At 42.9% G+C, this 24,021-nt stretch overlaps 1 protein-coding gene across 2 annotated transcripts in view; it reads left to right on the plus strand.

Annotated features, from left to right (window-relative positions):
- The window catches only part of lrig1 (leucine-rich repeats and immunoglobulin-like domains 1), a 154,034-nt gene that overhangs the window by 71,654 nt on the left and 58,359 nt on the right, over window positions 1–24,021 (plus strand). For both annotated transcript variants that reach the window (XM_086001480.1, XM_086001479.1), the window contains exon 4: window positions 16,973–17,110. In XM_086001480.1, the coding sequence (XP_085857606.1) occupies window positions 16,973–17,110 (138 nt within the window). The remainder of the gene's footprint in view (window positions 1–16,972; window positions 17,111–24,021) is intronic.

Raw genomic sequence — 24,021 nt, forward strand, 5'->3', positions numbered from 1 at the left:
AGAGCACCTTGCTGCACTTCAGGGGGGCCATGAGGACCCGTTTCTGCACTGGAAGTCCGACTCCAGAGGAGTTCCATGAAGGTCTGGTTTCTATGTGCAATATCTGACCATCGCTCCTCAAGAGATGCCATTCTATTCTGAACAATGACCATGTTTTCTACACCCTGGCGACTTAGCTCCTCCATGGCCGTAGCCATCCTTTCCACGGAGGTTGCCATCCTTTCCGTGGTGATGCGTTCATGTACCAATGCCTCCACAAAGGCTCTGCTCATGTTCGCGATAGACTCCCCCATTCGCTCGACACTCGCAGCGACCCTGGAGACAAAACCTGGCAGACTCCTGGAGTTCCAGCACCGCGCTCCTTCTGGATGGACCCACTCTTTCTACCTTGCAGTCACGCACGGAAACAGTTTTTCTATGTCCAGCCTATCGAGCCCATACGTAATTTCAAAAATCTCTATCGTCCCTCCTATTAGTATCACATTTTGGTGGATCGCTGCCCAGGAGCCAAAGCAAGAGGCTGTGAAATGCAGTAAATTTAATATTGGCACCTTTTTATGTACCTCATAGAAAATGAATATTGTTGGAAATAAGTAAATTCTATCCTGGGAATTGAGCAAGAATCTGCAAGCAACTGCCAGGGAAGAGCATCAACGATCCAGGGCGATGGAAAGTAGTGCCTTGGAGCTCTAAATTACCAATTTTTTCCCCCTCCATCCCTGTGGATGTTCACCATTGCCTTGCTGTGACTTCACAGTAGTATTAAAAAGTCAACCTCCATTTTCATTGTTGACCTCTGATGTTGGGAAAGAATTGATCACCACCCCAGGTCATGCACCATCACAGAAATATCTTTCTCCTATGGCTTTGTAGGTTTTTAAGTGGACTTGGGAATGTTTTTGCTGAGGCTGTTGCTGCACTTGTGGAATTATTGGTTGTAATGATTCTGTAACCTGCTTGGTCCACCACACCAATGTCCTGCTGGGTCCAGTCATGTACTTTGATTAACCGGTGTCAAATTTAGGTGGATTTATGCAATCAGGAAATGATTGACCTGTTCTTTGCAGCTAATGGGGGAAGATTGGTTCTACTTCAAACTCTACTAAAAAGTTGTGAAGAATTCTGATGACTTACTTTGCAACCTTCATTTCCAACTGGTGGTAGTGCTGGTGGCACGAAGAAGGGTTTGAAATGACACGCTATCTACCTCACCATTTCCTTTGTGCGGCATCTTGTTGTTAGCTCAGTCAGTGCTTGCATGTTATTGGTGCCTTCCAATGTTGGGTGGGTGGGGGAGGGAAGAAACATAGAAACATAAAAGATAGGAACAGGAGTAGGCCATTCGGCCCCTCGAGCCTGCTCCGCCATTCAATGAGATCCTGGCTGATCATCCAAACTCAGTACCCTGTCCCTGCCTTCTCCCCATATCCCTTGATCCCTTTAGCCTTAAGAAATATATCCAACTCCTTCTTGAATATATTTAATGAACTGGCCTCAGCTGCCTTCTGTGGTAAGAATTCCACAGGTTCACCACTCTCTGGGTGAAGAAATTCCTCCTCATCTCTGTCCTAAATGGCTTACCCTTTATCTTTAGACACCCCTGTTCTGGACTCCCCTGCCATCAGGAACATCCTGCATCTAGTCTGTCTAGTCCTGTTAGAATTTTATAAGTTTCAATGAGATCCCCTCTCATTCTTCTAAACTCCAGCGAGTATAAGCCCAATCGACCCAATCTCTCATCATAGGTCATTCCTGCCATCCCAGGTATCAGTCTGGTAAGTCATCTGATAAAGAGAAGAGAGACGAAGGCCGGAATTTTCTTTACCTTAGTGGGTCCGTTGCGGGCGGTGGCCATGTCATGTCCCGACCCCGCTGCTGGTTCCATCCTGCTGTTGAAAATGAACTTGCTTTAATGAGGCCTATTGAGCCCACCTGGCCCAATTAGATGGAGCGGGTCTGGTGACGTCATTCATGATTCGTTTTCAGCCAGGATCTTTAAAGGGACCATGGCCACATTACATTTGAAGTTTAATCTAACAAAGTGGATGTTGAATCTTTACTCTACAATAATATAAGTTATATATGAGTGACAAAAATATTTAAATAATATTATCATTAAGTAATGACGCCATCTACAAATACGATCAAGAACATAATAAAAGTACATTAATTGGGAAGTTATTGGTGCTTTAGTCACATCTATAGACTTTTTAATCAGTAACTGGTACAAATAAAATGTGTGTGTATATATAGTTAATATAAAATTAAGCAGATTTTTAATGTAATTGTAACTGGGTGTATTTACAATCTTCTGCAAGTTCAGCGGAAGAGCTGCGGAAACGCTGACAAACCGTGTAAGTGGTGCTTGTGTGTTTCTGGGATTTCTGCAGCTCTTCTGTTTAAGTTAACAATGGACAAGAGAGAACCTCCACAGAAATTCGCCCCAAAGTCTCGGACTGAAAAATTAAATTAGTTATATTCAGGGACTGAAAAAAAAAAAGTGGAACCAGTGGAATGAGTGATGAGAATGAAATTGTTAGGGTTGATGACTTGATTTAATCTGTAACTGTACAATCACAGTATACTGAGGGAAAAACCTGTCTTTTTTTTAATAGTGCAGATCAATTTACTGCAATTACTGTTGAGTTGGAAGGCAACAGCCGAGAATGGCCTGTGAAAAATGTATTTCCCTCACCATCCAGGGTAGGATGGGGGCCTTCAGCATGCACATCCCTTCAGGAATTTCTGAATTAACATTTACCAGTAGCTTTTCAAGTAGAACAGAATCTCCATCAATTTGTTAGCTGATTTAATCAACAGGCCAGAAATTCAGGTCGGAGGCTTCCCGCGGGTGTAAGCCCCCGATCTGCACTTACCTAGCGCACCGGCCGTTGTGCTGTGGGCCCGCGTGGGGTTCCGATCCTGGGCCTGCTCCAACTGCCAGTGCGCAGTGCTTGTGTATCCCAGGGGTGCAGTTAGTTCGAAACGTCCCCTGGGATCACGTGGGCCATGGAGAGCCAATCGTAGCAGGGAATCTCTATTCATAGATGTGACAGGAAGACCTGTCACATCTATGAATACAGTTCGGCCCCAAAACATAACTAAACTTCGAATAATTTTTTTTTTAAATCACTTAAAAAAAAAAAAAAAAAACTAAATTACATAAAATTATTTTAAACGAATTTAAATTTTTGAAAAATTAATTATAGTTTTTAACGGGGCTAAAAATAAACTTACCTTTCTTTAAAGTATGTGGGGCAAAAAATGTTTTAATTTGACTTAATTCACCACTTACCTTGTTAAAAGCAGGCCTTGCGACTGCTTTTTAAAAGCGTAGCTGCTGGAGACTTACCCTCCCGGTGAAACCTGTATAAAAAAATTTTTTAAATGGAAGTTCCAGGCGTATGCGTTCGACCTGTGAACTCCTTCCTTTAAGGGAACGGAAGTTGCGGTTTCCCGCGTATGCGCAGTGCATGCACGAAACCGGCACTTTCGTTGGGTCTACGTGTCAGTACTCACCCGTGGGGACCTGAATTTCTGGCCCAATATGTTTTTATTTGTTTTTCAGCTGGAGCAATGGCCACGGAACTCCCGCTTCAGGTTGACAGACATGCTTCCTGAGCTGTGTGAATCCTGTGGCCATGCAGGGAAATTTAAAAAGAAAGTGGAAAAAAGGCTCTTGAATGCCTGTAAACTACCTGATGATGATCTCAATTGGGTCCTCTGCCGCTGCCGGTCGGGTCAGATCCTTGATGACAGGCGCACCTAGGGGAAAGGCGCATGGGAGCGAGATGACAGCGGGTTCCCGACCCACTGACAAATAACTTTCCCACCTGACCCGCCACCAACCTTGCCCGTTACCACCCCGAAAAATTAAGCCCAGAGTCCACCAAATGGAAAGAGCCTACCATGGCATCTCTGAAAGATTGTTACAATCACTGTAACTGAACTGGGCAAGTGCATTTGAAAAAGACGTCTAATGGAAAAAAGCAGCTTTAAGTCAGGCTAGAGATGATAGTAAAAAGGCTTTTTTCCATGTTGGTTTTTTAAAAAGTTGGTTTCTAAATAGTCTACTAATAAGCTGTCCTTTAACTCTGTTTCTTTCAATCCTTTTTTTGAATATAAAATTGCATTCAGGGTCTGAGGACGAAATTGGGTTTGTTGGAAGTAATTTCCAGCATCCTGAGGTGGAGGGTGGGGTGGGCAATGGAGCAGACTTCCTCACACAATGTTAATGCAAATATACAGCTGGCTTTAATTATTTCTCATTTTATCTGGTATTGCTGTACTGAATGCAGACAAAAACCAGAAGCTGAGACAACAGCTACTGTGAAATTTCACTGGCACAGAACAATAAATAGATGGACAGCCGATCCACTGCCAGACATGTAGGATGATACTGAGTCCAGGATTGAGACTGTAGCTTGCAGTATATCCAGACTGCTGTGTACTAGTGCTTTTTATCTATCCAATCGTAGCCAGAGAATCTACTTGCAATGACTTCTCTTCCCACTCCTGCATAGTTACCTCTGGTGTCCCACAAGGATCAATCTTTGGCCTCCTATTTCTCATCAACATGCTGCCCCTTGGCAACATCATCTAAAAACATGGCGTCAGTTTCTACATGTACGCTGACGACACCCAGCTCTGCCTCACCACCTCTACCTCACCACCACTTCTCTCGACCCCTCCACTATCTCTAAATTGTCAGATTGCTTGTCCAACATCCAGTACTGCAGAAATTTTCTCTAACTAAATATTGGGAAGACCGAAGCCATTGTTTTCGGTCCCCGCCACAAACTTCGTTCCCTAGCCACTGATGACATCCTTCTCCCTATTATCTGTCTGAAGCTGAACCAGACTGTTCGCAACCTTTGTATCATATTTGACCCTGAAATGAGCTTCCGACCACACATCCGTGCTATCACTAAGGCCACCTATTTCCACCTCCGTAACCTCGTCCATCTCCTCCCCTGCCTCAACTCATCTGCTGCTGACCCCCTCATCCATACTTTTGTTACCACGAGACTTGACTATTCCAAGGCACTCCTGGCTGACCTCCCGTTCTACCCAACGTAAACTTGAGGTCATCCAAAACTCGGCTGCCCATGTCCTAACTCGCACCAAGTCCCGTTCACCCATCCCCCCCCCCCCCCCGTGCTCGCTGACGTACATTGGCTCCTGATTAAGCAATGCCTCCATTTTAAAATTCTCATCCATGTTTTCAAGTCCTTCCATGGCCTTGCCTGTAATCTCCTCCAGCCCCACAACCCCCCCCCCCCCCCCCCCCCCCGAGATATCTGCGCTGTTCTAATTCTGGCCTCTTGAGCATCCCTGATTTTAATCGCTCAACCATTTGAGCCATCCCTTTAGATTGGAAAATTGCACATGCCACTCCGCTTTTTAAGAATGGCGAGAGAGGGAAACGAGGGAATTATAGACCAGTTAGCCTAACATCTGTTGTCGGGAAATTGCTGGAGTCTATAATTAAGGATAGGGTGACTGAACTCCTCGCAAATTTTTAGTTGATCAAAGAGAGTCCGCATGGATTTGTGAAAGGTAGGTCATGCCTGACGAACCTGATTGAATTTTTTGAAGTGGTGACTAAAGTAGTGGACAGGGGAATGTCTGTGGATGTTATTTATATGGACTTCCAGAATACATTTGATAAAGTCCCACATAAGAGACTCTTATCTAAGGTAGAAGCCCATGGAATTGAGGGCAAATTATTGACCTGGTTAGGAAATTGTCTGAGCGGCTGGAGACAGTAGAGATAATGGGTTGGTACTCAAATTGGCAGGATGTGACTAGTGGTGTCCCGCAGGGATCTGTGTTGGGGCCTCAACTATTTACAATATTTATTAATGACTTCGATGATGGCATAGAAAGTCATATATCCAAATTTGCCGATAACACAAAGATAGGTGGCTTTGTAGGCAGTGTCGATGAAAGCATAAAATTACAAAGGGGTATTGATAGAAAATGTGACTGGACAAAACTGTGGCAAATGGATTTCAATGTAAGGATATGTGAGGTCATCCACTTTGGACCTAAAAGGACAGAACATGGTACTTTCTAAATAGTAAAAAGTTAAAAACAGTGGATATCCAAAAAGACTTTGGGGTTCAGGTACATAGATCATTAAAATGTCATGAACAGGTACGGAAAATAATCATAAAAGGCTAATGGAAGTCTGGCCTTTATATCTAGAGGACTAGAATACAAGGGGGTAGATGTTATGCTGTAGCTGTACAAAACCCTGGTTAGACCACATCTGGAGTACTGTGAGCAGTTCTGGGCACCACACCGTAGGAAGGTTATATTGGCATTGGAGGGAGTGCAGCGTAGGTTTACAAGAGTGATACCTGGACTTCAAGGGTTAAGTTACGAGGAGAGATTACACAAATTACGGTTGTATTCCCTAGAATTTAGAAGGTTAAGGGGTGATCTGATCGAAGTTTTCAGCATATTAAGGTAATGGTAGCATAGTGGTAATGTCACTGGGCTAGTAATCCAGAGGCCTCGACTAATGATCCAGAGACTTGAGTTCAAATCCCACCACCAATTAAATTCAGTTGATATTAAATTAATCTGGAATAAAAAAGCTAGTATCAGTAATGGTGACCATGAAATTATCGGATTGTTGTAAAAACCCATCTGGTTCACTAATGTCCTTTTTAGGGAAGGAAATCTGCCATCCTTACCTGGTCTGGCCTATATGTGACTCCAGACCCACAGCAATGTGGTTGACTCTTAACTGCCCTCTGAAATGGCCTAGCACGCCACTCAGTTGTAACAAACCGCTATGAAACAAAATAATAAAAATGAAACCGGACGGACCACGTGGCATCGATCTCGCCACCTGACACGGCAACGGCACACCCAGCCCAGTCAACCCTGCAAAGTCCTCCTCACCAACATCTGGGGACTTGTGTCAAAATTGGGAGATCTGTCCCACAGACTAGTTAAGCAATGTCCCAAACTCCTCCATCACCATTCCTGTGTCGGCATTGACCACATTGCCAAAGCAATTCATGATGTGCTACCACTTTCACAACGATGTACACCCCAAACTGGTTCACTATCAAAGCAAAAGTCGTACTATAACTCTGGAGTGAGCCTGATTATTTGACTGGACCACAATAAAAACAAAAGACAGTCTCCTGTGCCACAGTTGAAGTATAACTGCAGTTTGATGTAAATGAGGGGGTGATTCTCAATGGGGTACGATTCCTGTGCATCGATCTTCCTCTGGTATCTTGTCCAAATGAACATTCTTCATAAGTGAGCCCAGATACTAAGTGTTGGCAGGCTATTCACCGTAAGGGCATCATCTTGTCGTCCTCCTCCAATGTCCATAGGTGCATATTGATCAGGGCGCTTGTTGGAGAGCACTCCGGATGGAACCCTGGTTATATATGCTGAAGCAGTTGTGTCCCTGCTGTGGTCCTAGCAAATACAGACCACTGATTGTACCTGGGACTTTCCTGCTCTGTGGTACAGATATCCCTCCCTTAATAAACTGAGCCATTGGGAGAGCTGCTTTCTATTTTCAGAACGGATACTCTGATTTACTTTTAGCAGAATAGTGTTGTCCACAATAAAGAATGGAGCACCATTTAAATACATAACGAGCTTTAATTTGACTGAGGTAAAAGCAAGAGTCCATCATGGAGCAGGGAGGCTAAAACTTTTGTAAATACGATTTAGGACCAGTGTCAGAAGAACTTCATGCAAAAAATGATTAATACTTGGAATGGTCTTCTGAATAGTGAAAATCTTTAGATTCAGTCACAATACAATTTGGGAGGGACAAGTGAGTTTTTTTGCATGGATGAAGTAAGATGGACTGAACAGAATCCCTCATCTGTATTTATTGTGCTAGCTGTTTGTTTGTAAATGTGCTGTGCTTTTATACACCTGGTAAAGTTACTTGTCCTCCCCCAAGTTGAGTCATTGACATTCGCACAGGGCACATCTGCAGTATGATCTTTAGGTCGAAGAGCAACAGCTGAGTGATTAACAAAGGAGTAGTGTAAGAATGTGCTCACCTAAAGCTTTTCACACATGCTTGAAGAAAAATTGCAACTTTAAAATTATTTCCTTTTTCTCTTCCCATATTTTTGAGAGTTCTTAAGTTTTTATTTAAATGGCTTATTTTGGAAGATGGTAGCTTTTGAAATTAATCTGTACATTAAGAAATTTATATAACCAGGTTAGTTTTTTAACATATCCTTGGCTAGAGGCTTTTGACAGTTTTATTCAAATTTGAAGCATTTAATACTTTTACTATTATAGAAACCTTCTATTTGACACAGTACATGCTTTCTATAAGTTTTTTTGGATTTGTCATTGCATAAATATTAAATAGAAAATTGAGACCCTGGCGATTTAGTTTTGCCAGTCAATATTAATAGTAGCATTAGTTCATGGTTTTGGTTTTTCTGTAAGGTGTGCAAGTATTGAAGAATGGGGGTTTGGAATTTATGATTTTAAGCTTGCTTCATTCTAAAATTGTGAAGTTACAGGATTAACACTTCCAAGACACCATTGACCCTTGTGGGAATTGGGGTAAATCACGAGGGACTCTTCACTAGCAATGCAATTCAACATAGTTTCTTAAGGATTAGCTAGCACTAGACTCTTAGTTCTACTCACCCTTTGATCTTGGCTTCTTCCAGCTAGAGTCTATTTGAGGAGGCCATTTGGACATGGCCGCCTTCAGTGACATCACGTTCTTTGTATTTCTCTTGTGCAAACTTTTCAGAAGTGCACAACCAGTTCAAGGAAATGTATCAAAAATGTAATTGTTTAAAAGGGATTAGAAAATCTAAATCTAAAATAAAATAAAATTTATGTGGCATCTGTAATTGCGCGCAGAGAAGATGGTGGATTTTGATTGGTTATAGGGACAATGGGCAGATAAAGGGAGATGGTGATGCAGAGTGAAAGCCAGGTGTTCACACATATGGAGGAAAAATTGGAGAGCTACTCGCCCTTTTTAGCAAGCAGCTGCAAAACTGGATGTGACCAGAAGAATTGCAAGTCTGCTAGCACTAACTTTTTAAAATCCAAACTGGTATTGATTTGAAACTGCATATTTTGAGCTGTTGAGTATCCAACTTTAGATAACTTTGTTCCTTCTCGTAATCTAAATACAGGAAACTTTGTGATATCCGGCACCGACGGGACCGAGCTGTTGCCGTCCCATCAAAACTGCCGGACAAACCAGCGCTAATGTTAAAACATACGGAAGCTTTTGAGCGCCGTATCTAGCAACAAACCCTGTTGCTTAGCTTCTAAACAGTCGGCTGTAGCTTGCAAGCATCTCTAGCTAAGCAACAGCTTTAGCTAGACTTTGCAGAGCCTGACTAGTGGGGAAAAAAAAGCAACGAAAAGGAAAAAAACTTACTGAACCGACTCCTGAATTTTGCCGGTGGCTCGAGCATTCCGGACAGTTAACCTCTGGATAAACCAAAGTTTCCTGTAACTGGTTAGTTTGCCTTCATGTGAAGTACATTAAATTAGAAGTCTGATCTACACATTAGCAGGCGGGTATTGTCTAAAGATCTCAACATAAGTTACATAGAAGTTTCTGCAAGCACTCTACTAATGTTACGTCAAGAGAGTTATATTTTTACTGCTTATGCCAAACGCTATGTTTCTGGGATGACTGCAATTGTCGTTAAAAAGACAATACAGGTTGAACTTCCCAAATCCAGAGTTCCGGACTCCGGGACGATTGGTGGTGGGGGTCCAGAATCCGGACACCCTGAGGGAGGCTTGCCAAAAACGCCACCTGGGCCCAGGCATTTCCGGACTCGGCACGTGTTTCTGATGTCCGGAAATATCGCAACCTGGGCTCGGGCGTTTCCGGACTTCGGACATCAGAAATCCATTCCGAAGTCCGGAGAAAACTGGCTCGGCCTTGGCCCCGAGGTTGCCGGATTCGGGACGCTTAACCTGTACTTTCATGAGCATAAAGAAGTGTGTACACTTGTATTCTAATTATTGCAGTCTTTCAATGTTTTACCTTACTAAGAAGTGTAAACTTTTAGATTGAACAGCCATTAATGGTTTAACTTGTAAAGGTAAATCATGCGGTAAACTTAGTATTTCCCTTTACATGAAAGTCTTGCAAGCCATTAACTGATCTGACACTAAAGGATGCCGTGCTGCCAATCAATTCAGAATGGCAATTCAAGTAGTTCGCCGTACTGCCTGTTTTATTTTGGCAGCGGGGAGGGGAAAAAAAAAAACCTGTATCGTGTTTTGCCTTCATGGTTTTTTCAATTTTTAGATTACATTTTAAATATATACAAATACGTGCTTCAATTTTTTTTAATGTGGTTATAAATTTCATCTCTGCAGTAATTTAAAAAAAAAAATACCAGTAGGCTATACATGATTAGTTGCTGGACTGAGATCTAACCTGAGGCTTTTCAGGATATGTCCATTGGAGGTGAGAAACTTTGCTGAGGAGAAGGAAATATTAGCATTAAACATCTGTTACTTTAGTAGCTGGATAGTGTACTATTTCAGTGTTGTTTCCTCTTGCTTTGGTTTATTTATTTATTTATTTATATGGAGATGAGGGGGGGAAAAATTCTCCTGGATGGAGAAAGTTAAAAATGGGCATAATGAAAGTAACAGGTTAGACAACTAGAAGCGTAGTTTGTATAAAGAACCTATCTTTCTCTGGTTTATAAAGTCATTTGCATATAAAATGCAGCCATTTTGGTAATTAATGGTTAGCACTATAATGAATTTGGGACGTAAAGATTTGAAAGGTCAGTTGCTAAAGATAACAGGTTTACATGACAAAAATCAAAATGAAAGGGAGTTCTGGGCTGAAATCCTGGGTGGAGTGGAAACAGATAATGTGGAATAAACTTTTTTGCACCATTTCTTTACTATCTTATAAAAACTGGAAAGCTTCCTGTTTCAATGTTATCCAGTTTTCAGACTTCCCACTTGTACCTTCGTAATCTGCTGCCAGTTTGCGGGGCGTTTGGCTGCAGTAAAACTGCTGGAAAAATTCTTTTGTTTTCACTCAATGAATTATGGGCCTTACTGAAGTCTGTTTTTTAATAAATACTATATTTAAACTCCTGGCCAGGTGAAGGGACTAGATAGAGGAACAATCAAATGCTAGCTGTCCTACAGTTTTAAGTATTAATGTGCGTATATATTCTGTTTTTATGGAGTGCAACAGTTAATGCCATTACTTCATTGTGGCGACTTAACGTGTGTTGTATCTTTAAAAGTCCTTCACAGGCAGCATAATTGTCATGAATTATGCAAAATGTTGCAAATGGAACAGAGGTGAAATCCGAAGCAATTATCTGCTTTTGGACGCAGCATAATTGTGGTGTTAGTCTGATCAGTGCGTTAGGTCTGCCCCTGTAGATTTTTGAAACAAGATATCTGCTCTAATCAGGGATAGGTATGTACTGCAAAACCAGCTAGTCAGCCTAGATCTAACTGAGATAGTGACTGGAATCCAAGCACCCAAATGCTTCGCACTCTTAAAAATGTTTGTTTATATTTGGAATTCATGTTTGTATTGGAAAGGAAGGGTCTCACATTTACTTTTCAGTGAATGTGAAATGTCCCCACATTTCCTGGAAGAGGAAGAGGAATTTCTTCACCGAGAGTGGTGAACCTGTGGAATTCTCTACCACAGAAGGCAGTTGAGGCCAATTCATTAAATATATTCAAGGAGTTAGATATATTTCTTAAGGCTCAAGGGATATGGGGAGAAAGCAGGGGCAGGGTACTGAATTTGGATGATCAGCCATGATCTCATTAAATGGCGGAACAGGCGCGAGGGGCCGAATGGCCTACTCCTGCTCTTCTCTTCTATGTATCTATGTAAAGTTAAACTTTCCATATAAACAGTTTAATTTTGCTTGTTGTGACTAGTTGTTAGAGTATGCTAGTGAATCTCCTGTGGCATTGCTCATGGTGATTTCAGAGAACATGCTGTTTTATAATGTGGGCCTACTTAACAGCTGCAACTTTCCCTCCCAACTGAGCTGGAAATTCGCCCTCTTCTATCCTGTAAGGTTTCTTTCCTCTTCTCCACCCACTGTAGAACTGTCTGTCTGACTGTCCCTTCCTCCAAACCCTCGATGGGCTCTCCCTCTCCCTCTCTCCCTGCCTCTCTCTCTCCCTGCCTCCCTCCCTCTCCAGTTGATAATTTGTTGAATAGGGAAGGAATCTTGTGCAGGCATTTATTGGGGCCATTAAGTTCCATTTAGAAAGAAGCATGTTCATTTGCACATGTCTTAGCACTCCATTCTCATGTTGCCTGCTGGGAATTTTATTGAGCCTCCAAATTCAGGGAGTCAGTTGACTGAGTGGAAATACGGTGGGAGGAAGGTGTAACCAGAGGCCCGGATGGATGAGTCATGCTGTTTATGGAGGGTCATCGCACACCAGGTTATGAATGAGCATGTGGAATATATCAGTTGAGATAGCTGAAAGAGAATGTAGGAGTATGAGGAGAGATGGAGAAAAAGCAGGTAATTGGCATTTAAAAAGATAAAAATAACAGAAAATGCTGGAAACACTCAGCAGGTCAGGCAGCATCGAGGAGAGAGAAACAGTCAACGTTTCGAGTCGGGGACCCTTCGTCAGAACTGGAAAAGGTTGGAGAAAAGAGATTTTTAAGCAGGGGCAGGGAGGAGGGGCAGAAAGAACAAAGGGAAGGTCAGTGATAGGATGGAAGACAGGAGAGATTGACTGACAAAAGGGATGATGGTGCAAGGCAAAAGGAGAGGTAATGGGACAAGTTAAGAAACAAAAGATGATTAGATGAGGTGTGAATGATGGTGGCAGCATCATAGCTACCATGTGAGAAAACAAGAGAAAATAAATTTTAAAGAAATACAGGGGCCGAGGTTATAGTCTGAAATTGTTGAACTCGATGTTAAGTCCAGAAGGCTGTAAAGTGTCTAATAGAAAGATGAGGTGCTGTTCCTGGAGCTTATGTTGAGCTTCGTTGGAGCAATGTAACAGGCCGAGGACGGAGAGATCAGAGTGGGAGTGGACTGGAGAATTAAAGTGACGGCCGACAGGAAGCTCGGGGTCACGCTTGCGGACTGAACGGAGGTGTTCCGTAAAGCGGTCACCTAATCTGCGTTTGGTCTCCCCAATGTACAGGAGACTGCATAGTGAGCAGCGAATACAGCATACTAAATTGTAAGAAGTACAAGTAAATCGCTGTTTCACCTGGAAGGAGTGTTTGGGGCCCTGGACAGTGGGAAGGGAGGAGGTAAAAGGGCAGGTGTTGCATCTCCTACGCTTGCACGGGAAGGTGCCAGGAGAAGGACTGTTGGGAGTGATAGAGGAGTGGACCAGGGTGTCGCGGACAGTTAAACGGTCCTTTCGGAATGCTGAAAGGCGGGAGGCGGTGGGATCATGCTGGAGGTGGTGGAAATGGCGGAGGATAATCCGTTGAATGTGGAGGCTGGTGGGGTGAAAGGTGAGGACAAGGGGGACCCTATTGTGGTTCTGGGAGGGAGGGGAAGGAGTGAGAGCAGAAGTGCGGGAAATGGAACGGACACGGTCCAGGGCCATGTCAACCATGGTAGAGGGAAGTCTTCAGTTGAGGAAAAAGGAAGACATAGCGGAAGCACTAGTATGGAAGGTGACATCGTCTGAACAGATGCGGCGGAGACGGAGAAACTAGGAGAATGGAATAGAGTTCTTACAGGAACTGTAGTCCAGGTAGCTGTGAGAGTCAGTGGGCTTATAGTGAATGTTTGTCAGTAGCTTATCCCCAGAAATGGAGACGGAGAAGTCGACGAAGGGAAGAGTTGGAGATGGACCATGTGAAGGTGAGTTCTACTTTCACTGCAGTGTCACAAATTAAGTTCTTCTCCTACAACTGCATAATGATTCTGCCTGGACTCTCGCATGCAAGAGCTGAGTGGGTTTGGGGGAGTGCAGCCAGCTAGAAGCACACAACAACAGTGAAGTGAGCAATAAGATCTTTTTCAAATATATCGCTATTCAGTTCTACTGCAATAGAGATGAATCAGGTTGGATTGCAAGGCTGTGTGTACTTAAAGCACTGCATGGGTGGTGCAAATTGGTGTCCATAAAGCTGACTGCTCAAAATGCGAGTATTTGGCAACTGTGAATCTGTATGTATTTCCTCTTTTTTTCTTCTTTGTAACAAAAAAAGCAGTTAAAACTGACTTGGGGCATCATTGAGGGAAATTGGTATTGGTGTGAAATACTACACCGGCTTGAAAGTACTGCTGCTATGTGGAAAACTAGCAGCTGAAATGACACAAGCCACCTGGAAACCACCAAAACATCAACCTAACTATTGCAGTTTGTCAAATTCTTTCAGCATAAAAATTTCTGTTGGGCATGTGGTGGCAGAAGTTGGTGTGAAGTGTAGGATTTCACAAATAGTTTGCAACAAGCTAAATCTGTGTTTCAAGCATAGGCCTCTAGGTTAGTAGAATGAATTATACTTGGATGTATACCTGCACAGAAATATGGCAAAACACGCTTGAAGGAACTGTGTCCATTTCATTTACTTGAGTAATGTGCATTTGAAGTATAAATGACACTTGTCTCCTTGTAAGTGTAATGAATTGTTGTGCAAGCTCCTAATAAGTTTACAAATCATTTCAAGATCATGGCAACTGATAATGTTATTGGTTAGTTACTGTAACGTATTCTTTTGTTTAAATTGTTTTGAAAGAGCTAATTTGAAAGATTGGATTGGATCAAAACAAACATCCTTTCAGTGAACTAAAATACAGCCTTTGTATGCTGACTAGAAGGTTAAAAATGAAAATATGTGCTCTCTTTTAGAGGTTACAAAAAAAACTTGCAACATTTCTCTCTCGGATTTTGTTTGAGTCTTAATTTCATTCCTGTGTTGAGTAGCAGTTCCATGTTTTCTCCTTCAGCTATTTGGGCAAGGCTTTCTAGGATCTGGGATTCATTGTAATCACTGTCTGTGCTACTTCATCAGAACCAGTGCCCAATTGATGTGTTTGTGATGGAGTTGTTCAAAAATATGGTGTATGCGTTTGTGCTGATGCACTTCAAATGAAGTTACAAGATCGTAATAGGTTATTTACAGTTTCGAGCATGTCGGAATCCGATTCCCATGCCTTTTCTTTTGAATGTTTGATTTGAAACAGAAAACCTCCCAAATTTCTAAACTGTGGCAGGATTTTGAATTGTCTGATCCCTACTTCAGACCTTGATCCTATGGCCAGGACTAGTCTGGAGTCATTGTCAGTAAACAGGCTTATGGACAAAGAAAAATCTCCAGTGCCTTTGACTGTTTTGCCTGCCACACTTCAGTTTCCTTGCTATATACCAGGTCTTGCTGAAGAAATCTCTTTTTTTCTAAATAATTCACATGCACAAGCATCCACAGTGCTTTCATGTGCAACACTTGCATAAACAATATTTTTTCTATGGATTTCTTCATCTCTGCAACTTCTACATTTAGTAGAGATTAAACCACTGAGAAGGTGGCATTGACAGGTTCTGTGTAAATGGGTTGGTTTTGTAAGCTGGTAGGAACACAAACATTGGAATGGTATGCACATTTTACAAGTTAAAAATCTAGTTAAATTATATGTGGTATAATGCTACATTTATATTGGCCCTGAATTTCCGATCTGAAGCTTCCTGCGGGCGGATGCCTCTGATCGGAAAAACCTACGAATTTACCTGTTGGTTCCGTAGATCCCGAGGCTTGAGATCCTGGGCCTCTCCTCTTTGGAATGCATAGAGGCCCACGTATCCCAGGGGCGCAGGCGGTTCGCACAGAACTGTCAAAAGTATGAATGGGGATCACATTTAAAAACACAAACATTAAATACATTTTTAAAAAACATTTAAAATTAATTAAAATGACAATTAAATTTAAACAAATTTAATTTTTTGGAAATTTTTTTTTTTAACGGGGATAAAAATAACCTTTTTGAAGCGTTTTTAATTTATAAATGAGTTATCAAATTTCATTTTTCTATTTTTTTAAAACTCAAGCTGATAAAAGCAGGCCTTGCGCTTGCTTTTACCAGGCATAAGAATGTGACTCATTCAGCGGGCGAAAGTTGTGCAAAAAGCGCAACTCTCCACCTGCAGAGGCACTTTTCTTGTGCATGTGGATGATCTGTCAAGAGAATTCTTGACTGATCAAGTGCCAGTTTTCAGCATGCCTGAATGCGTGTACACTTCGTAGGGGCCGCAAAATCCGGCCCGATATGTGTTTTTGTGTCTGGCTGTGCAGAAAGTGGTTCACCAGTACCAGATACACAGGAGAACAACAGTTCCAGTTTAACAGTGTGACATCCTGATGCAGACCAGCATCAGTATAATTTTGTATAACGGTAGCCAATGTGAAGTCTGCTTTTCAAACTTATATTTTTAAACTAACAACTCTGGCAGCTGGCTGTACAACAGTTCATTTTGTAATAAGAGTGGAGTATCTTATTAGCTCTTAATCTAGAAATGTTGCTGGTAATTTGAGAGTAAGTAAGCAACATCTATTTGAGTTAGTGTGCAAAGTTTTGCATTTCTGGATCCTACAGCAGTGTGAGCAGGTAGTGTAATGATGGCACTCTGCTCACACCGTTCTTAAATGTGCTGCTAATAATGCATGACCTTCAGGTTTTGCAGTGATGTACTAGTATCTATAGTAATATCACATGACAATTGGCTTCATCCAATTGTTAGCTTTACTTAGTAAAGAATGTTCATTTTGATAAGAGGCCACTTGGTAATGAGAAGCCCTATTGGTATATCTGCATTTAATAAACGTATTGATTGACTAAAGATGCAACTTGTATGTTTGCACAGAAAGATTGACTTGTAGCACTAGTTTGCAAAATACAAGTTTCAACACACATTTTGTGGTGCAGGAGACAAGTGACTGTTTCACTTTCCTGAAGTTGTATTTGATATGCGACTTTTTTTTTTTAAACAGGCACCACAACAAGATCCGCAGCATTGAGGCAAATCATTTGAAGTTCTATGAGTCCCTAGAAACACTGGACCTAACCTACAATGAAATAACTGAAGTCAGAAACAATTGCTTTCCACAGCGACTCAAAATTAAAGACCTGTGAGTACTATATTCTGATAGTTAAAAGGTTGAGCACAGGGAGAGAAAAACAGTTTTTGTTTTCTGTATCAACAAAAAAGGCATTGGTACCATTCATTTGCTCCCTTCTTTGTTCTCCCCCACCCCCCCCCTTTCCACACTGCCCTTGGATTAATAGCTGAGGAAATTTGCACTGAATATATATTGCAGAGCTGTTTTGCTTTCTCTCCACGCCCAGGCTAACATCCCCAGCATCGAAGCTTTGACCACGCTCAATCAGCTCCGATGGACGGGTCACATTGTCCGCATGCCCGATACGAGACTCCCAAAACAAGCGCTCTACTCGGAACTCCGACACGGCAAGAGAGCCCCAGGTGGGCAGAGGAAATGCTTCAAGGACACCCTCAAAGCCTCCTTGGAAAAAGTGTAACATCCCCACCGACACCTGGGAATCCCTGGCCCAAGACCGCACAAAGTGGAGGAGAAGCATCCGGGAAGGCGCCGAACACCTCGGGCTAGATTTTCGTGGAGCTGTCAGGCGTGTGGGGGGGGGAATCCTGAATTTGGGGGTCCCGACACCATCCCGCCCAAAACCCCGCCCCACGTAAGTTTCAGGGGCGGCGGGTACCCGTCCCGCACTGGGACTTGCCGAAACCAGGCGGGAAGGGATTAGTGCCAATTAACTGCCTGTTAACAGGTAGTTAACAGGCAGTTTTTAGCCTAATCCCTATTTTGAGGGGTTTCGTGTGGGTTTCCCGACAGCTCCAAACCACGCCAGGTTAGAGCAGGCGGGCCGTCTGGTTGGAGGGGTCGCGATGTCGGTGCTCAGGTGAGTGATTGGTGCATGAGTGTAAAGGTAAGTGTGTTTGGTGTGTCTAAATTGTGTATAAAGAACTTTTACTTACCTGTACTTACCTTAACAGCCTTTCTTCCTGTAGCCGTCCGGAGTCCATCACTCACCCGGAACTTAAAGCTGAACGGCTGTGATCTGTCAAAAGTGACAGCCTTCAGCTTTGAGTGCCGGTGTGAGTTCTAACTGAGTCTATGCAGAATGACTCATGGTAGAACTCAGACTGTCAGTGTTTCACAGCTTTAAACGGCTGTGAAGCACTGATATTTCATCTGTCAAGAACTCTTGACAGATGAAATTTCAGCCTGTGACGTCACCTGTTGCTGGGTGGCCCTTAATGGGCCCGCTGGGCGTACTCAACAAGGTCAATCAAGGGAAAATCGCGCGGATTGGCCAGACGTCGAAGTAGGTGGGTCAAAAACCCGACAGGTTCGGGAAAATCTACCCCCTCGAGTCTCTTTGGGAGCAAGCAGAAGCCAAGCGCAAGCACCCCACCCACCCTCCCCTTCAACCACCGTCTGCCCCACCTGTGACAAGAGACTGTAGGTCCCGCATTTGACTCATCAGTCACCTACGAACTAATTTTTAATGCGGAAGCAAGTCATCCTCGGCTCCGAGGGACTGCCTAAGAAGGAGGAGTAGGAACAGCAGGGGTGGAACTTGAAAAGGCAGGAGTGAGGGTTCAGTCCCAGAGGAATAAGGGGAAAGGTTGTGATCTGAAGGACACGGTGGAATGTGGGGGGAAGGAATCCTTGTAAGATGAAGCTCAGTCAGACTTGGCGCTTGTTAACTGCTGTCAGTTGGCTTATCTAAGACAAAGTTGTGGATTGGGAGAACCTGTTGAGGGGATTGCAGGGAGCAATGGGGGGTAGAAAGGAGAGCAGGGAGGATATTGGTGAAATTGGCTCCCAAGGTTTGAGGTGGCAGAATGGGCCAGAAATTCCAGGCCAGAAGCGTGAGTGCGCTCGGGGTACTCACGCATCTGGCCGTTGGAAATGCCGGCGTTCAGCATGAACAGCGCATGCGGGGAACGCCGGCATTTCCAGACCTCGAGCGCGTGCGACTGCACAGGCAGCGCTTGCGCAGTGAACTTCGTAGATTTCATTCATGAAATCCGTGAGGGTAAGTCCTCAGAAGTTACACGTAAAAAAAGCAAGTGTAAAGTGGTTCATTGGCTGCGGAGGAAGAAACATTTTATCGTGGAGCTTCTGAAATGCAATATTTTTGTTTGGGAAAGGGAGGGAAGTTATTTTAAGAAATTTTAAGTAAGTTTTAAAGTTAAAATTTTTTTTTTTTTTTTTTTTTAAAGGGTTTTCAGAACGATAGGTAGAAGGAGCAATTGTGGCTGTGTGAATGGAATGTGAGAATGAGTTATGTATGTATGTCCACATATATTCCTTTACGTATATGTATGTATGTTTTATATGCCTTTACTAATGTGTATGAATGTGTTTTTAATTATGATTTTCCAATAAGTTACTTTCTCTGAAAGTCATAATTAAATAATACATTCATACACATAAGTAAAGGAATATATACATAACACGCAAAGGAATATATACAGACATACATACTTTCAGAAGCTCCACGATAAGAAATATCTTCCTCTGGAGCAACTGTACCCATGTTTTTTTCATGTGTAAGTTGTAATGACTTGACCTCACTGAAGGCATTAATGAAAGCGGCGAATTATACTGCGCACGCGCTGCCTGTGCAGTTGCACGCGTTCTGCCTCTGAACCCCTTCGTTCAGAGGACAGGAAATGCCGGTTTTCCCCACATGCCCTGTGCATGCTGAAAACCGGCATTTCATCCAGCCAGATGCGTAAGTACCCCGACCGTACTAGCGCATTTGGAAGGGAATTACTGGGCCAACATTTTACATGTCAATAAAATGAAAAATTTAACAATTGCACGACTTGCCCCCTCGCATCTGCGACTGAGGGTCCAAGGAGGTTCATTGCGCAAGAGATCATCATCGTACGTATCCTCACATTGTTCCCTTTGGGGAACTGTATGAAGTGGTGGAAGGATTTATGGCCGTGATTAAGTCTCATTCCGTGACCGTAACCATCTTTGAACCAGCCATTAGGGTGGTTAGTCCTATGGCGGGAGGGTTTTACGGGCTCCCACAACCCATCTGAGGGGGGGGGGCACCAACACCCACGGACGCAAGTATCCTGCTGGATGTCCACCCAGAATTTAAAGTTGGAACTCCGACTCCACTTGCCGGGACTGTCTGGAGTGGGGTTCAAAACCCTACTCCTTCTGGCCCAGCGGCGGGGATGCTTACTGCTACGCAAAAGGCCCACTCTGCACAAAAGGTGACACCCATACGTTTCCTGCGCCTTTTCCCTCCCCGTGACTGGAGCCCTATGCTGCCATTTCACGTTGCTAATCGGATTGGGCCTTTGTCATAGCGGTAGGATCCCCGCCGCTGGGCCAGATCAGGGTAGGGTTTCGAACCCCGCTCCAGACAGTCCCGGCAAGTGGAGTCGGAGCTCCGGCTCTAAATTCTGGGTTGACATCCAGTGGGATATTTGCGTCCGTGGGTGTGGGTGGCCCCCCCTCCTTGTATAGCTTGTGGGAGCCCGTAATACCCTCCCGCCATAGGACTAACCGCCCTAATGGCTGGTTCAAAGATGGTTACGGTCACGGAATGAGCGTTAATCACGGCCATAAATCCTTCCACCACTTCATACAGTTCCCCAAAGGGAACAGTGTGAAGACACGTATGACGACGACATTGCTAAATAAATAAATGGAATTAAAAACATTCTTTTAGGGCTTTTAAAAGTCTTTAAATTGCTTTAATTCTCTTTAAAACTACTTCAGATTACTCAAAATAATGTAAACATTTTAAAAAGTTTATAAAAGTTACCAAAATCTTCAAAAAACTTCCAAAAACCTATTTAAACTGCTGCTTTGCATGTAAAAAAGCAAAGCAGCTTGACAGAAACATTGGGGGCGTGTCCAGTGAAACTGAGACCTCAAGGGGCGTGTCTCACTTACACTGCACGCTCCTGGATCCGCGCTGGCTGCACTCCTGGGCGGCGTGACGTCACACGCTGCCCGGGATTCTTCTTTCAGTTTCTGCAAGTGCAGGCGTCCCTGGAGCTGATCGGCAGGAGCACGGGGTAAGTGCAAATACGGGGCTTGCACGCGCTGCAAGCCCCGTTCTGGAATTTCTGGCCCAATATATTCTGGGTAACGAGAATGATTCCTGTAAGGTAGGTATATTGGAGGATGTCTTGGTTGCAATAGGTGGGACGTGAAGATGGGGTGGTGGTGGGAAAGAAGAGCAGTGTGTGAATAATGATGGATGTGGTGAGGGATTAAGAAGGCTGTGATGGAGTAAGACTGGGGAGAGGAAGTATGAGTGGCAAAGACTGAAGCATGGGGCTGTTCCTACAACAAGAAAGTGGCACCTGGTGTTGCAGAACTATTTTCAGGAAGCAGTTCTGGAATATAAATGCACCACTAATAACTGTTCAGATCTGAAGAACTAAACCTTTTGATTCTGTTTTTCTTTTGAAAATAATTACTGGGGATAAGTAAGAATAAATAATTTGAATGTGGAGATTTTCTGACTGGTATAGCCATGATACATTCCAGAATCTTGGACAGGGACCGGAGTGATTGAGAGAAGGCTTTTTTTTAGAAGTGAGGTGATTTAAGGTACTTTGAAGGGGGACAGCCAATGCTACCCAATAAAAGGAATAGTTTAATTATGTTGGGAGCATTTGGATGAGAATGGGTAATTGAGTAATCAGGAGCTGAGTTGGGAGGGGGTTAAGAGAGCAGGAGGTGGTCTCATAGAGGAGATAAGACTGGTAGAGATGGTGGAAAACTATGAAATGTTGTTGGGTTAGAGCTGGGAAAGGGAATGAGTGGTTGGGGAAGGTAGCCTACCTGATGGCTTCCTCATTTGACTTTTCCACACCCAATTTCTTGCAAGGGTCACAGCATTGCAGCCAGGATTGAGACCATTTTTTTTTTCTTCCTAACACAGGGACAAAAAACAAATTACTGTTACCATTGCCCCAGCTGAAATTAGTTAATGGCATATACCATGGATTGAGCCTGGGTCCTTCATGGTCTGCAAGGTTCAGTACCACGCCGTGAGTGGTGTTAGCCACTGCGTCATGTGGGGGGCGGGGTTGCTGAGGTTTTAACCCCTCATAGCATGCCCTCCTATTTTTCTCTTTACCCAATCTTACATGATTTATAGTGGCTGAGTGATATCTCATTGTGAGCCTTTTGCAGCTTCCCTTTCAGTACATGCCAATCAAAAGTACATCATGATCGTACCTTCAGGTTTGTGTGCTTCTAGCCATCATTCCTGTATAATGTAGAAAAATGCGACCACTGATCCCAATGTATCACTAGTAGTGCACAATTGTGAACCTAATGGAAAATGCCTTGGGTCTGGATATCCTGCTTTGTATAGCTTAAAAATAAATTCTTAAAAGTAATTGATATAGTCTCAGATTCTACGTATAGTAAGTTTCATGAATATTTGAGAAAAAAATTACGTAATTCTGAACCTAAATCTATTATTAAAATTTTTTTAAACAGAAAATGTTGGAAACACTTGGATCAGGCAACATCTGTGGAGAGAGGAAGGTCTACCTTCCCCTCTCCACAGATGCTGCCTTATCTGCTGAGTGTTTCCAGTATGATCTGTTTATATTTCAGTTTGCAACATCTGCACTATTTTGCTTTCTATAATTAAAAAAAAAAAAATGTGATCAATCAATTGCTCCATTGTCAAATTCCCCGAGGGTATTTAATGCTTTTGCCATTTTGAAGTAATTTGAATTGGAATTTCTGCTTTTGTTAATTTCTCATGGGTGGTAAAGGAATCTTTGTAACTAGACAGAAACACCTTTTTATCGCTTACCAGTTTTCTGATTTATAAACATTCTCTTTAACAAGAACAACCTTGTTTCCTCTGCAAATGAGAAGGAACCTTAGGGAGTTCCATTGCTTCACTGAGTTCTTTAAAGAAGCTGCGTATAAGGTAGTATCTTCCATATAAGGCAGCAAAGCATGAAGTGAGGTGAGGTCTTTGATTCATAGAAGTTTACAGCACAGAAGGAGGTCATTTGGCAAATGCTACCATTCGTTTTTTTAAAGAATGCTAGTAGTTTTAGAAAAAGTAAAACCAGTTCTTTTTTTCCCCCCAAATCCTTTACTTCTGCTATATAGTTTTGATGTCCTTTCTCCCCATCCCCCATAAGAAGCTAAATAAATTTCATGATGCATTTCAGTTGAAAAACCTAACTTTCTGTAATAGATATTTGCTTAAAAGCAATTTTTACTAAAACGAAAGCCATTTGCTCTACCTCCATACTATTCAATTCTGGTAGTTACTCCACTGATCACCCTGATCTTTCTGCTCACTACTTTTACCTTTGTTGAGCACAGAATGCAGCGGCCACAAAACATGGTTTAACTTTGCATGGACTTTTGAACCAAAGTCAAGTTGGCTAATTTTTGAGAAATGCATTTCCACGAAAAGAGATTTTACATTAACGTTCCAGAACAAGAATAAGATTTTGCTGCAGGAGGCAAGAAAGCAGAGCAGTAGCACTCAACAACCTGTCAATGTTTTGGAACAGGAACGCCCTGATATTTACTCAGGGCCGTGAAGAGGTGGGGGGGATTTCCAGACAGGAAACCTGGAAGTAAGGATTTCGCGGATGTCCTGCTGAAATTATCGGCAGGATATCTTTTAAATTCTTTCTGCAGGTTCCCTGTCAGACGGCTGGCTGCCTGCCTGTCGGATGGGAAAGTCTTCAGCACAAAGCCATGGAGTGATGGAGAGATCGCTGGGGTAGAGGGTTTTCTCTGTTTCCTCTAATAGCAAAGATCTTTCTTTCATAATATCCAGGTGAAGGGGACAACCGTTATCATAATCCCCTACTTGTAAGGCTTTTTTTTTACCTTAGGAACACTCTTGTGTCCAGAAAATCCTCAGTTCTGTAGGTTTGTAATGCCAAATGGGAGAATTTGTATACTGATCAAAAGACCATAATTGTAACCCATTGGAGTGGGATATCCAAGTGACTTTGTCTAGT

Source organism: Somniosus microcephalus, chromosome 11, assembly GCF_052327205.1.
Source record: "Somniosus microcephalus isolate GS21.2 chromosome 11, FLI_Smic_1.0, whole genome shotgun sequence".
NCBI classification, from domain to species: domain Eukaryota; kingdom Metazoa; phylum Chordata; class Chondrichthyes; order Squaliformes; family Somniosidae; genus Somniosus; species Somniosus microcephalus.